This window comes from Psammomys obesus, unplaced genomic scaffold (assembly GCF_907164565.1).
Source record: "Psammomys obesus unplaced genomic scaffold, mPsaObe1.curated_primary_1811, whole genome shotgun sequence".
Classification (NCBI taxonomy): Eukaryota; Metazoa; Chordata; class Mammalia; order Rodentia; family Muridae; genus Psammomys; species Psammomys obesus.
In genome coordinates this window covers 18,698,727-18,714,935 of record NW_026596069.1, presented here as the reverse complement: position 1 = coordinate 18,714,935, position 16,209 = coordinate 18,698,727, and the positions used below count along the sequence as shown (strand labels likewise).

The window sequence follows — 16,209 nt, the reverse complement described above, 5'->3', positions numbered from 1 at the left end:
TGGTTATATAAGGAAGGTATGAGTGAAGAGCTAGTCCTACTTCTTGTTACCAGCATTATCGAATAACTAGAAAATGAGCTATCATTTTAAAAACTGATTAAAATGTCCTACTAATTAATTTTAAGTCAATGGTTTCTGGTGAAAGACTATGCTTATTTGTAATAAACAAATTAAAGGCTCTTTAAAAAGGAAATTACTCGGGTCTATTTTATTTCTTTTTAAGAATCACAAAAATACAATGAGAAAATGGAAACTACTTTCCTAAAATTTCTTTTTGCCTGGTTTAACTATTTCTTAAAATCATGTCAATGTATTTTGCACACCTATGGAGTATTTTTCCACTATACAGTATTCTATTCTAGAATACTGCTTAGTAATTTACGGATTCATAGTCCATGGAAAGTCTGCAGGACTTCAAGATTCTCTTTGAGATAATGTTGACACACTGCGATTTGAATTAAATCACCACAAAGTCAACTTGATAAAACAGTGATTCAATGCTGAGACAGACTAACTCTGACATGCACTCATTAAAAGTGCATGTAATGAGGCAGAGACAGGAGGGTGCTTTTGGAAAATTAAAAAATCAACCCCAGAAAGACCACATAGGGGGGAGCAAATCATAATTTAAATAAAAATTAAAATAAAATGTAAGTTGCACCAAAGAACTTCCCTACCTAAGAGGGCATTTACATTTCAAAGTCCTCTGCCTCCAGGATTCTTAGGTATTAAGAGCACTAAGGTTTGTCAGTGCTGTGGAGACACTTCAATTAAGGCTATGTGGTAGAGCTCTGTGCAAATTAATTAGCTGAGGTTAACAGATTTTCTAAATGCAGCTCTCTCAGACAGCCTTAGCAACATGCAAGATTTGCAGGGAATTAAAATGTAAATGTGACTCACTGATCAATTCTTGCTTTCATATTTCAATAGCATTTTGTGTAATGGGAAATGTGCTCATGACGATACTACAATGCTGCTAACCAAACTTTTATTTGTTTCCCCCTGGAACTAAATGAAGGAGCTTTTAAAGTTTGCTTTTGGTAGGTTTTATTTCTGATTTTGATCTAGCCTTGTTGGCAAGAGTTCTTATACAGTAACCATAATGAACTTAATCATATTTACATGAAAAATAAGTGTAAATTTCAGAATGACACATGCACCAGGTAGACAAGCTTTCTAGTACTTTCTATAAACATTATCAGAACAAAACCATGGATTTCATCTTCCTCTCTCAGACTTCACCTGTTGAATTTGTTCACTATAATGTAGCTGAATATTAGAATTGAGCATGTTTTAATCCAAGTTAATATTTGTAAGATCCTTTCTGAAATTCAAAGAAATATTTTTGACCCTTAGAATCAGATTTCTGATAAGTATCATTCTTCAGACTACTTAAAATATATGCAGAAAACAAATCAGAAAAAAAAGCACTTGTATGAAGTTTCTTAGTATAGCCTGAACGAGGAAGAAATGTGAAACTTTCACAAGGTCAGGGGCCAGCCAACAAGGTACACAGGAAATACACAAGCCTCTCTGCAGTCGTACAGTAAAGTCCCCATGGTCTCACTATGGGGACTGTGAAATCCCACGCTCCCTATGCCACAGAAGTGACTCAGAGACGTTCGGAAAGACGCAGACACACTGGACAGACAAGCGGTTTTAAGATACTACCATTGAGAAGAGGCTGTCCTTCGTGCACATCCTTCGGCAACACCGCGCTGTAAACATCTTCAGGAAATCCAGTCTTGCATAATGCAATTTCACCAGAAGTCGCCACAGATGCCTGCAACACAAGAGAAAAACGCAAGGGATGATTGCTGCCTCCTTCAACTAAGAAAAAGTCCACTTGGCATCCAGCCCCACCTTTTTTCAACTATCTTGTACAAACAACCTTTGTTTCAGAAGGGTTACAATTAGAATGTAGAGGGCAAAGGGTTAATCTTTTTGATAACTGGAGTTGAAGGAACAAACCCTACTTGTCTAGTCCTGTAAAATCTACATAATACACATTCCAGGTTTTTCTAAGGACTGATCATTTCCATTAAAATGGCTATTGTGAATGAAGAGGAGGACCAAGTGGGAGAGAAGCTAGGAGTCAACCAAATACCCATAGTGACTAGAAGGCTCTAGTTACTACATTCAAGTAGTGTATAGATAGTAGTTTATACATTCAAGTGAATGTATAGACAGTTTTATTTTCTCATCTAGTTCTTCATGAAGTTTGCTTCAACATATTTTGTTAAGGAAAAAAAAAGCTATGATAAACTTACTGCTTGATAAATAATAGATGCTAAGTCAAACCAAACAGTATCAAATATATAGACTTTAACTCAAAAAATAGGGTTATATTAAAAGTATAAAAACATCAATTAACTAAGATTTGTTTGTATACTTTATATAGTCAACTAGGGGATGGTTGTGGCACATTTTTGGATGAGTCTGCCTTCACAGATTCAGTTTACAAAGAAAATTAGCTGAGTGGCAAGAACCATGCCTAGTGTAGCTGGGACCATTCCATGAGCCAGAGTCCCTCAAAGAGTGAAAGAGGAAAGGGAGGACAGATGACAAAGTGCAGCCCTTCCCTTCTCTTTGTTTCCTTTCTGCTGTAAAGACCAGTTCAGCCGCAGATGAGAGCCACATGACATTCTGCCCAAGTCTATAGGGACTAGTGGCCATGGAGAGAGACCCTTAGGAAACCAGGAGCCTAAATCATATTGCCTCCACCCAGTTGCTTCTGTGAGGTGTTTTTGTCATGCAGACAAAAAGCCGACTAATCCAAAACTTATCAAAATTCATGACAGCTTTCAAGTCAGTTGCATAGGAGAGGAGAATATATAAACTCAAGGATACAGAGGAACCAAGCTCTTTACGTCAGAGTGAGTGTACAAGTAACTGAGGTACAATTTCGCACAGTGTGTTGAAGATAGTTATGGCTACCCACTAGGCTGCAGTTACATTTCCAGAGAAGCTCTCATCTGAGTGAACTGGTAGATAAACGTAGAGATATTCACTGAAGCATAGCTGTTTCAAGATCTATAGAGCACCTACATGTCCACCAACAGAAAAATGGACCAATACATTTTCCCACACTCAAAAAGAGAAATATCCAGTAACATTAAAACTAAAACACTAGTCAATATGTATCCCCATAGTCAACTTATCAAAAGGACAACAACATAACAAGCAGAAAATTTATACCTTAAAATTATACACTATGTGGAAAGAGAAATTTAGTTATAAATCAAGCTCAGGATGAACTTTTACAAACAAACAAACAAAAACACCTTTTGTGTGGCTTTGCAGATTCAAACTGAAGGGTAAGCACATGGCAGTGTGAGTCACTCTTATAAATAAATAAATAAATAAATAAATAAATAAATAAATAAATAAATAAATAAATAAATAAGGATATGATTGATGATTCCATTTATACCACATTTAATCACAAACATAGTCAATGCTATGGACACATACAATAGAATAATTTTTTAATGGACAAGGCAGTCCAAGCAAGGTAAGGCTGGGACATGGCGAAACAGGAAAGATTTTTCTAAAGATGACTTCAAATTTATCCATAGTAACCCATTTCTTCTGTAAAGTAGGTGAAGCCACAAAGGAAGATGTGAAGACTGATACAGGCATATGGGTCCAGAGACATAATTCAGAGCCAGTTGCGAAGAAGAAAGGCCTTCCATACTTGTGGAGTTTGAGACCCGAGAAGGTGTTACAGTGCTAGACTCCTGTAGATCCTCGATACCTGAACCCTGACACAGGAAGACACTTGGTAAAAGAAAACTTGGCATTTAGGTCACAAAAAAAAAAAAAAAAAGAACTGCCCAGTGTGACATATGAAAGGGACAGATGTGTTCTGTGTTCTGTGTCCCGTTGCCATTGTTAGAGATTGGCCTCTTCACCCCAAGCACAAGGTTAAAACCATGGGGGAGTTGGGGCAGGTTCTTGTCAAGGGATGTGGGTCAGGGCAGAGCTGGGGAGATGAAACAAGAGCAGTCCTCTTCTACACTAGATACTGGGCAGTGGTTTATGGGGGTGGGGAGTGGCAGCCTGGATACTGGGCAGTGGGGGTGAGGGTGGAGCCATAAGTTTGCAGTTCCATAGAGAAGCTCTCCATGACTGGTGAAGTCTGAAGACCGTGGATAAATGGGCAAAGGGCAGCTTTGCTTCAATTTTATGATTCATGTATTTACATATGCAGAAGATCTAGCACCAATAAAACCCTGGTCCGAACTTACAGGAACAAGATCACAAGGCTATTTCAAGACCATCAGGAGTAAAGTGGATGTTACCCTCTTTATAATTTAGTCTCCTTTACATCAAAGAAAAGAATTTCATTATGTTGCCCATTCCCTAATCTCTGCATATACCTTCTTCAGCTATGCAAGAGAACCTGCCTGCCTAACTTGACCATGAAAATTACAACAATAATAAAGTGGAACCCTCGCAAACCCTTCCTGCTCAGAATAAACGCCACAGAAGCCCTGTATTACCTTACAGTTCTTATGTCCACTTCAAACAACTACTTAACTATTCACCCCTATAATAAAAATAGATCCACAGAAGGCATGCTGTTATTAATCATGTTAGCATTTCTATTAATAACCTATTTTAATTTGGACATGGTGGTACATGATCGTAATCTCAGCACTTGAAAGGCAGAGGTAGGAGGATCAGCATCTTCAACTACATAGCAAGTTTGAGGCCAGCCCAGGTTATATATAAGTCCCTGTTTTATATATGCCTATGTGTGTATGTGTGTGTGATATCTGTTTCCTTTCAAACTAACAAAATCAATACGTTAAACAAACAGGCAGCACTCAGTTAAATATCCCCTGGAGAAATTTTGCCTTTATTGATTTATTTCAAGTAAATTTTACTAACCAGGTTAGTAAATTCCCTGTTTAACATTATTATCCCAGGCTCAGGCTGGGCTGGTATCAGGGCTAAGACTTGCAGGGACTAAGTGGTTGGCAAGTAAAACCTACTCAATCGAGGTGAATCTATTCCTTGAAGCCCCTTGCATTCACAAAAACAGCTATTGGACGTGGACATTTTTCTAAGAGTAACCCACACTGAATGTCGGAATGTCTTACATTAGTGTTTCTTAGCCAGGGGAGTTTTTGACTCATGGAATATTCAATAATGTCTCACATTTTAGGTTGTCACAGTTTTAAAGGGGGATGCGGGCTTCTAGAGGGGAAGAGACCAGGGATTCTGCCAAATACAGTGTCACACCCAAGACAGGATTCACAATAAAGTGTTTAATTCAAACACCAAGAATAGTCAGAGTTGCATGTTACATGGCAACCCACAAGAAAGCAGTGGGTCCTCCACACCGCCATGTGCAGAGTCCACGATCTCAGTTAACCCATTAAAACCTTGTCGGGACACCTTCCTCATCCCTCCCATACCTGCCTGACCACTCTACCAGGTCCAGGATGAAACTCTGAAAATCAGACGCAGAGAAGGAAACTCTCTCTCTCAAGCTTGCCATGCATGCCTGAAAGGAGCTGAGGACTGTGCGTTTTCTTTGTACGTGAATGGTTCATGGGTGAACAAGCTTTTTTTCTGTTTCAGACAAATGGCAAGCATTTTAGTTTTGCTGATCTGTTGCAGGTTCTCAACATCACTGCTGAAACACAGAAGCAGCCAGACATTTGGCAAGTGAATGAACAACACTACACTGATCCCAGAGAAGTCCATCTGTGGACACTAGGCCTTGATTTTCAGCATGAGCCCACTGAAGGGCGCAGGAGTCATTCTTGACCATGCAAATACAGAGAATTATCTGTTGCAGATCCTTTGGATTCTGTTAAACTCTAGACAGCATTTGTTTCTCAGTTGATTCTTCTTACGACTCCAGAATGGGAAGAATTCCAGCATTTACAGATGAGCACATGGGTTCTCATAGGAAGTGGAATACCCAAGACCACACTTCCTCTCAGAGAAAGAGGCAGAGTTCTAACTCTGCTGCTTTTCCAATTATAAAAAACAATTACCATCCTTTAAAAACCTGTTCTGAGTGTTCTTTGGCCACTGGAAGCAGAAAAAGGCTTAGGCTTAGGAGTTCTAAGTTTCAAGTGGAAATTATAGATGTGCTGGGCTTCAAGGGACATGAAGGCTCCGGGGGAAGGGGTACTGAGGTGTCCCGAAAAGAGGCTTGCAGTAGCAAAGCAGAGGGGCCTGGCAGGGCAGCTGTGGCAGGAGCTCCCTGTTGGAGCTAAAATGAGACAGCAAGAAACGGCAAGAAACAGCACATGCCTAGGGAATGACAATGAGCTCCCTGTGGTGCAGCCCAAGAAGCAAGGCAGGAAGTCAAAAGTTGAATCTGGAGAGTAACACATCGTCAGATCATAGATGGCTGGGAGCCTGGGGTTACCCTACCGGCTGGAGCAAGGGAGATGTTGTCTGGCCCAGGATTGCACCCGCAAACTGTATTTGATAGAGAATTCTCCAAATTGCTTCTTGGGAAATGCAGATAGGTGAGGAGTGGCAGCTTGCAGACCCCTAAGCGCACAGACTTAAATCAAGGGTGGGAATGAAGATGGCCAAATTTTACTAACATGCAGTCAATTAAAATCAACAGGACTCAGTGACAACAGGGCTCACAGAGGAAGAGTAACTTTCTTCCTGTTTCCAGCTGAGTGGCTCTGAACATGGGTGCCACAGACTGGAAAAGATAATTATGAAATTATAAGGCCAGAAAGCAAGTGCTTAGGAAGCAGAGAGAATGGATGATAAATCCATCCATGGAAGTCAAAGATGACTCCATAGTTCAAGTGACATTTAAGCCTGGACTTTAAAGATGATTATAAATTTGCCAGAAGAAAAGAAGAACAGCACAGGCAAAAGATACAGAAGAACAAAGTCCCCAGTAATTTGTGCTGAGCCTGTAGCCTATCACACACCAACAATGGCTTTCTTTCCTTGTAGGTTTCCTATGGGGTTGGTATGAGATCTCCAGGAGCAGTCTGTTTTACATTTAGCCCTCCAAAATTTGATCTCAAGGAATTATCATTCCATCTGGCTTTACACACTCCCAGGATTACACATCAATTAAGTATTGAGAGACTCTCTAACGTCTTCATAACAATGCTACTTAGATGCTAGAGACAGACCATGACCAGATATCCATGCATGGCTCTTCCTTGCTGATTCAGGCTTGTGAGCCTTGCTCTTGAGAAGGGCACACGTGTCTGAACGCTGAATGTTGAACGTCTGAAGCACAGGATTTCAGTATTCCGAACTGCTGCAGTTTGTGCCCCACCAGTTGCTGCAGCCTGTGAGACCTCCAAAACATCAGAGCTCCCCATGTGAAAATGAGAGTACTAAAGATAGCAGCCACTCTCAGGGCAGGTGTGAGGATTGGCTATTACTCAGAGTGGTATTAGCACTACTAAGAGACCATGCCTCTGACTCATGGTTTATCTGTATACAGCCCGGCAGTTCCCAAGCTGATTCAGCTTGACATACCATCTGGCACCTTTTTTAAATACAGATTCTTGTAACCTAAAACTCGCTACCACAGAATCTCAAAGAATGTGAGTAGCTATTTAACAAGTGACTCTTTCCAGAATCATCTCTCAGCTCAGTATCTTTTGGTTCTGGTCTTCCAGATTAGTAAGTTAGCAACAAGAAAGGGGAATAAAGAAATTATTACATTTTGTTTTTATTTATATTGCTTTTAAAATTTTGTGTGGGAAAGTCCAACCAACAATTGGCCCAACCTGAGATCCACCCCATGGTAGAGAGCCAGCCCCTGACACTATTACTAATGCTCTGCTATGCTTACAGACAGGAGCCTAACTTGACTGAGAGGCTCCAGCCAGCAGTGGATTGACACAGATGCTGGGACTTGCAGCCAAGCATAGGCTAAACCTCCGGGGGTCCTGGACTTGGAGGGGACAGGAATTTCAGAAGACCAATAGAGGCAACTAACCCAGTCCCATGGGGCCTTACAGAGATGGAGACATCAACTAAGGAGCATGCATGGTCTGAAACCAGGACCCCTGTGCCTATGTGGTCAGTGACCGGCTTGGTCTTCATATGGGTCGCCTGGCGAGTGGAGGGGTGGGATGGGGGCTGTTTCCAGCATGAATTCTCTTTTCTGCTTTTGGATCACTTACCCCTGGAAGGGCTGCCTTGCCTGGCTCAGAGATGAGGATACACTCAGTTCTGATGTGACTTGATGTGCTGGGAGGGTCAATACAGGGCAAGGGGCACTCCCCTTTTCTAGGGGGAAAGAGAGAAGGGGAGGAGGAGGGAGAAGGTGGAGGGCTTGGAGGGGAGGAGGAAGGGGAACCCTTGGGATGTAAAGTAAATGAACTGAAATAAAAAGTTTTCTGACAAAAAAATATTGTGTGTGGGTGTGTGCATGCAGAGGCACATGTGTGCGCTATGTAAATGCTTCCAGAAGTGACAGAAAGGTGATGAATGGCTTGTTCTATCACTCTCCTCATTTCTTTGAAATACAGTCTCTCAATGAACTTACAGCTAGGCTGGCAACCAGCATGTCCCATTCATCCTTCTGCCTCTGGCCCCACAGTTACAGGATTAGAGACATGAATTAAAGCATGTCAGGTTTTTCACATACATAAGTGCCAGGAATTTGAACTCAGGGCCTTATGACTTTGAGGCAAAAAGTTTTACCCACTTAACTATCTGTCCGGCACCTGTTCTATTCACAGCACTGTCCTATTGCCATGAAGAGACACCATGACAATGGCAACAAGTATAAAGGAAAGCATTGAACTGGGAGCTTGCTTACAGCTTAGAGGCTTAGTACATAACCATCATGGCGGGGAGCGTGGTGGCAGATTTGGTATTGGAGAAATAACTGAGAGTGACATCCTGATCCACAGGCAGAAAAAGAGAGAGAGAGGGAGAAGAGAGAGAGAAAGAGAGAACCACAGGAGCTGGCATGGGGTTTTAAGACTTCAAAGGGCAACCCCAGTGAGACATTTTTCTCTAACAAGGCCACACCTCCTAATCCTTAAAGTCCTTTTGAAGAGTTCAACACTCTGGTGACCAAATATATGGGCTTATGGGGCCATTCTCATTCAAATGACCACAACTCCTATCTCTATTCTTTAGAATAATTATGAAAAAGGATTCTTTGTTTTGTTTTGAGACACTATCTCACTGTGCAGGTTTCACAAATGCAACCATACCAGGCTTTTCACTTGGGTGCTGGGAAAAGCTGGCCTCGAACAAGGTTGATCTTGACATCTCAAAGACATCTGCATGCCTAAAGGTATATACCACCATGCCTGAAATAAAAATATATTTAAAAGTATATTTTTTTAAAAAAACTTTCTGTTGTTAAGCAAGAACCGAACAGAGTAAGGACTTCCCCCCTGAGGGGACAAGCATCTTGACTGACTGCAACAGCAAACAAGGAGCCAATAATTATTCCTGGGGTAGTCCTGGGTTCATAGATGCTATCGCTGCCATTCCACAAATAGACCAAGTTTTATAGAACTATATTTGCCTCACCTGATTCTCTGAGGGGGACAGAAATACCAGAATCTCTATTATTTGGTTTGAAAATGACACCTTCTTGGTTCTGTTGTTCTGCTATTAACAGGGACATCACCTCATCCTCCCCCCCCTCACTCTGCCCTATAATCACTCTCTTCCACACCACTGCTCAAAAATGACAAGGAGTTGGCCAGTCCCCTCAGAGTAGCAGGGCAAAAGTCCTGCCAGTCAGAGGATCTGAACTCATTTACTGCTGCTCTGCACTCTTACACAATCAGCTCACCTATCTTGAGTTTCAATTTCCTCTTACAAGTTTTCGCTCTACTCTTCCTGGGCTGGAGATCAACCTCCTTGTCTGTGGCGGCAGAAGTGGAATAGGAGTTGAGGAGTTAGGCTCGCTTGTTACCATTAGTCTCTCTCTTCTGATTCTGACCTCGCAGCACAGTGGCTTTTTGACCTTGTTAAAATGTTCCACTGTCTCTAACTGTGAGCTTTAAAACCTGAACGCATTTCTTCAAGTTTCTGCTCATGATCGGTTTTTACTCTCCTCTGCATCTGCTTTATTTTCTCCAAGTCTCCCTTGAATCTAAGCTTTAAATATTCAGTTCTGAGACACTGTGGACTGACTGTCCAGCACCCTCAAATTTCCTTCTTATTCTCAATCGTTTATGCATATCATTTATAAATTTATACATATTTATATAAATTTACGTATCATCCCTAAAAGTTTCACATCTGAAAGCAAGCCCACACCTTGAAGAATCATTGCAGTTTCTAACTAAGAGGACCACTAGCCTGTGCTATCGTAAGCCCTTAGTCGACTGGATATTTCTCCCTATTTTCCTTTCTGCTCATTAGATTCCTGTGATTATAATCCACTCAGAGGACTACAGAGATTATCACATATTGATGAATTGATATTTCCTTAAAATACAGGTCTTCCCCTACTCTATGGAATGAACAGCAGTCATGTGCATAGTGTTAAGAATGAAGGGCTTTTTCACACCTACAAGGGTTAAAATCCCGCCCCTACCCTCCTATTTCACTATTTTGTTCAGGTATAAAGGTTCATCCTATGATTCAGCTTCCTCCTTTGCAATAGTAATAGTAATAGTAATAGTAATTGGTATGCTTTTGGCCTTCATAACATTGTAGTAAAAAGCAACAAACAGCATAAAGATAATTGTATATTCCCTATAAAGCCAAGGTAACTATTGTTTTGTTGCTATTATTTTTTTGTGTTGTGAAGATTTGGTCTCTTTGTTTATAAAATATATTCTATAAAACATAAAATGTTCTCTACAATGTCTATGAATTGAGACATTTTCCTTTCTTTTCTTGAAAATAGAGTGAAGCCAAGCACAGTGGTACATGCCTGTAATACTAGTACCATGGGTGGCAGAGGTAGGCAGGTCTCTGTGACTCCGAGGCCAGCATGGTCTACAGAAAGAGCTCAAGGAAAGCCAAGGCTACACAGAGAAACTCTATCTCAGAAAACAAACAAACAAACAAACAAAAAGATAAATTCTTTTCTCATACAATATATACTGACTACACTTTCCCCTCCCCCTACTTCTCCCATTTCCTCACCACCTCCTCCCCCTCCCAGAACCACTCCCTTTCTGACTCTTTAGAAAAGAGCAGACTTCTAAGAGAAAACAACCAAAAATGACAAAATAAAATATAATATGATGAAGCAAAAACTATCATAATAGAGTTGTGCACGGCGACCTAGCATGTGGAAAAGAGTCCCAAGAACAAACACAAGAGTCAGAGACCTGCTTGTTCTCACAGTCAGGAATCCCATAAAAATACTGAGCCAATCACTATAATATATATACAGAGGATATGATGTAGGCCCATATAGGCCCTGTGCTTGCTGCTTCAGTCTCATATATACCCTACTTAGTTGATTCAGAGAACCTTGTTCTACTGGCATCTTCCATTCCCTTTGGCTCTTACAATCTTTCTGCTTCCTCTTCCTTGGATTCCTGAGCTCTGAGGGGAGGAATTTGATGGAGACCTCCCTTTTAAACTCTCCCCATAACGTCTGGCTGTGGGTCTCTGCATCTGTCCCCATCTGCTGCCCAAAGAAGCCTCTTCTGTTGATGAGTGGATAAGGCATCAATCTATGAATATAGCAAAACATCACTAGGTAATGATTTTATTAATATTTTTTTTAACCAGAAGTGTTTGGTTTCACCCTAGGTCTCTTGCCTATCGAGTGTCTGGTTCTTGGTTTACCAAGCAGTGTCAGGTAGGGCTTCTTATGGTGAGGGAGTCAAATTGGACATTGTTTGGTTACTGCCACGTGTTCTGTACCACCATTAACCTGAGATATTTTACAGGCAGGACAAAGGTTTTGTGGCTGGGTTGGTGTCCATGTTTTTTTTTTTTTTCTTATAATAGCCTTCAGAGAATCTTCCTGCACCAAAGAGACTAGAACATAGGGGTGAAGGCTCCAGGTAGGCACCAGCTCGACTTCTCCAGGTTCAATGAGTTGTGTGGGTGTTGTCATAGGCAACGGGGCCAACTAGCAGTCTGCAGAGAGTAACCCTTTGTCTTAGCAACAGCCTGGGTTGTTTGCAGATTTTGATGGGATCCCCTTGGCCAACAACTCAATTGAAAGCAATGCAGTCCAGCCACTCAAAACTCTTACCTGGCTACAAGAGATGCCAAGTGAGCCTTCGAGGCATACTTTAAAAACAAATAGTACAGGATCTGGGGTAAGATCAGTATGTACAGTACGGGCTTACTCTACAAAATACTGTGGGTTCCACCTCCTATCAACAAAGCAAAACAAAATAAAAATGTAGAAAGATGGTAAAGAAATCAAGGGCATGAAAGCCAAGAATTCATTCGCAAAGAAGAGAGAAACCGAATGGCATTTCTTGTGCAGTATGTGGTTTGTAAGTTAAAAGGTGAAGGAGTATCAGGGAGAGGGGATATGGCTATAGTAAGATTTTCGCTATGCAGCTTCCAAATTATGTAAGCAAATATAAGCAATTAATGAAGACAGTGTTAAGGTGGTTAGATAGGTACATAATAGAATAATAGAACTGTTAAAACAAAAAATCTGGATGACTGAATTTTTGTCATATGTTAATCCAATTTATCAGAATACAAATGCATTTGCCAAATGCTTTCTGTCTCATAGGATTTCACCAATGGTGTTGGAAGCTATGTTAAGAAGATTATTCGAGAGGAAGGGCGAGTGTTGCTCTTTATATTCCCTGTGTCAGCAATGCTGCAGATGCCACGTTGAATTTCATATCTGTAGAACCATGTTAAAATGTGTGGCTGAACTCTCAACATCAATGTTTTTGTTTTGTAGTAAACTATTCTTGAGGAAGCACCCAGCACTTTAAGCAGGCTCCCTTTGTGTGTGTGTGTGTGTGTGTGTGTGTGTGTGTGTTCTTGTATGTATGGATGCACTTGTGTGTATAAGAACATTCATACACATGGAGGCCAAGTGCTGTTCCTTGCTCTCTGAAAAACATTCTCTTCTGTGTGACCTAGGCTTGCATATCAGGCAAGGCTGGCTGGCCAGCAGTCTCAGAAAGCCTTCTATCTCTACCTCTCAGCAATGGGAATACAAATATGCACCACCACACCCAGGCTTCCAATGGGCTCCAAAGACCAAACCTGGGTCCTCATGCTTGCATAACAAGTACCTTAGAGACTGAGTTATCTTCCTGAAAGCATTAACATATGATTCTTTATTCTTTCTTTCCTCTCGTGATGTTCTTGACCAACTCAGATCCATGATCTCCTTTGACCATCTCATGACTTCCTACATTGCTATAGTTCTATTACTAAGATGTGCCTTTGAAAATCTCTGCTATTTTTGCTTTTATTCTTCTGACGTCTTCTGTTCATCACAAAAGGACAATATAGAATCAGATAGTAACTTTACTGGCACAAGAAGCTGCAAACCCCACAGAAAATGAACAGCAAAGCAGAAGTCAGCATTACCCTAGAATAGCTCAATTGAGACAAATCTAAGTCACTGTACTAAAATGTGCTTTTGCAATATCACCATCCCAGGAGACAAGACATGGGCAATACACAGTAGGAATTGTTCACGTGGACCTGTGTAGCCCCAAACCTATCTGAGCAAACCCAGATCTGTCCATATGGAGAAAGGCTCTACGTGCTCCCAGGCTAAACACTAAGTGCACTGCATGGTTAATAGGATGGGTAACAACAGTGCACCTCTAGATTTAGATAGCCTTCTCGAGAAGTTTAATACAATCATCAGATGATGGCTCAGGCTGCTGTGCAATTAAGCTGCCATTAAGAGTTTCAGAAGTGCCTGAGGCAATTCCAGAAGAGATGGTCAATCCCAGCTTAGATTGATTCTGCCCTATCAACTCATTACACTCGCCAGAGACAGCAACATTGTTATATATAATATTTAAAATGTCAAACAGTATAGTGCTTGGCATTAGACTGAATTTATAATCAACTTGGGAAATCATTCAACTAAATACAATGAATGTCAACGGAGGCTGATATCTACTCAGTGCTTACCAAGGGCCAGGAAGAGGGCTAATACGTCCTATAAGCCTGAGGCCTTACTTAAGACCACAAAACAGTGCTATGGGGTAGGTATTGGTAGTTGCTCTTTTTCTGGCAAGATGACTAAAAGAAAGGGTGTCGTTTATCTAATCAGCTGAGGGATGTTAATCACAGCAACACCAAATGGTTTGGGGATCACTTCTGACCATTTCTCAACCTCCCAAGGTATCCAGTAAGAAGTCTGACATATACTAAAACACAAGACCTAACTGGCTGGGGGCTAAAAACAGCTCAGCTCTTCCAGAAGACCTGGGCTTTATTTCTAGAATACAAACGGCAGTTTGCAACCATCTGTAATGCCAGTTCCAGGGGATCCTATGCCATCTTACGCCTCCTATGCCTCCATGGACACCAGGCAGGCATATTTTGCACATATATACACACAGGCAAAACACTCATTCACATAAAATAAAGCATTCATACACATAAAACAAAATAAATAAATCTTGAAAAAAATGTGTAAACCTCTTATCAACTGAGACTGAGAAATATGCCTACTATAATTGACATTTCCTAAAATACAATGCTCATTTATGATATGTGACATAATATAGGACAAGATAAAAAATATGATCTTCACGAATGATATGTGAACTAATGTGACAACAAGATGCAATACTCACAGAGGATATATGATATAAGATAGACAAAAATAAAATCACCTTGACACTTCTATTTACTGTAAAAAAAAAAATGCAGTGAAAAAGACTATCCTAAACTTATAAAAGTTATTTTTAGAAATCAAAGCCCTACCCACTTCCAAACATTTTTAGGGAGAAGAGGTACACATAGACAATTATTAGTGCAGTGCTACCATAGCTTCTGTGATTTCCAGTCGTGTTGCTAATGAGAGGAAAATGACAGTCTCTAATAATTGCTGCACTTTCTCCCCCCCCAGAGTCTCCTCTCTTCCCGTACAAAGCACAAAAGTTGCGTCGTAGTTGCACTTTTAAAATGGTTACAGATTCTTACAGTTCCCATAACTCTGCTTTAATTTGAATAGCTGGCTGTAGTGTTGGTTTACCTAATTCTATGTCCTTGATAAAATAAACACAACCCAATTATAGCATTATTGGTGTAAATAATATCCATGGCACAGTTTCCAGAATGATGCAGCAGCTGAAGGAGGAAAACTACAGGAGGTGCAGAATGCAAAGCCCTTTCTTGTTTGGTCCAGAAACAGCTCCCTGACCAGATTTCTAACCTATCACACTAGGAAGGGGTGAATGCAAGGGTCTGCATGTTGGGAGTGCTGCCCAGCTAAGATTCTCAGTTCCAGGTTCCAGCCATGGGGTCAGAGAGGACTTGAATCTGGCATTTGTTTGGGTGGTTTCAATGAGAAGGCTCTACAGAGGGAGTGCCATTTTCTTGGAAATTTTAAGACTCTACAGGCCCTAGCTCTGCCTGTGCCACACAAATAAGTTCGACCCGAGTGATGATATCAAAGCATGGTCTTGGAAGAGACATTGAGGACTCTCTGAGATCCTTTCCAAGGATCTTCAGAAGCCAAAGTACTTTCATCATGTCACAACTTCACTTGGCATTTTCACTTTCAATTTCTCACAAGAGTCAGGTGGGTTTTTCAGCATGACACCATAAACGCAGGCATACAGACAAACTAAGAAAGGAGCCATTTCATCACTACGCAGACATTAAAGTGACGAAAAACACATAGAGGCATGCTATTACTCTTCCCACTTTTTTTTTTTCTAATTTGGAAAATGAAGGCATCCTTTCATATGTATTATTACTTATGTTACACAGACAATGAATATGAGTTTTTAATAAATTAATAAACAGCATACAATTTTCTTGGGTTAATTTCTCAAAAGTAAACACCGGTATATATTACCGACATTATAAAAACTCACTGGAGTACACTGTGCTCTTTAGGTTTCAGAGTCCTGAAACTAAACACTCTGTGTACCGATGCTCCAGGGAAGGGAGGGATGAACTGATATCGCCTGAAGGCTGCACACTCAGGAGCAATCTGAGCAGCTGGCGCCCAACCTGTCTTCCACCCTTCCCACCTGGGAGTCACTAGCCCTCAGAAAACAAGTGGAGTCATCTCATTTTCCATTCAGATCACAACCCTCCCCTCCCCCCCACAGGAATTAGAAGAGCAGCATATGG

At 40.9% G+C, this 16,209-nt stretch overlaps 1 protein-coding gene across 1 annotated transcript in view; it reads right to left on the bottom strand.

Moving 5' to 3' along the window:
• Nucleotides 1-16,209, bottom strand: part of Cdh2 (cadherin 2) — a 226,791-nt gene that overhangs the window by 188,382 nt on the left and 22,200 nt on the right. The window contains exon 2 of the mRNA XM_055625529.1: nt 1,672-1,783. Coding sequence (XP_055481504.1) covers nt 1,672-1,783 — 112 coding nt within the window. The remainder of the gene's footprint in view (nt 1-1,671; nt 1,784-16,209) is intronic.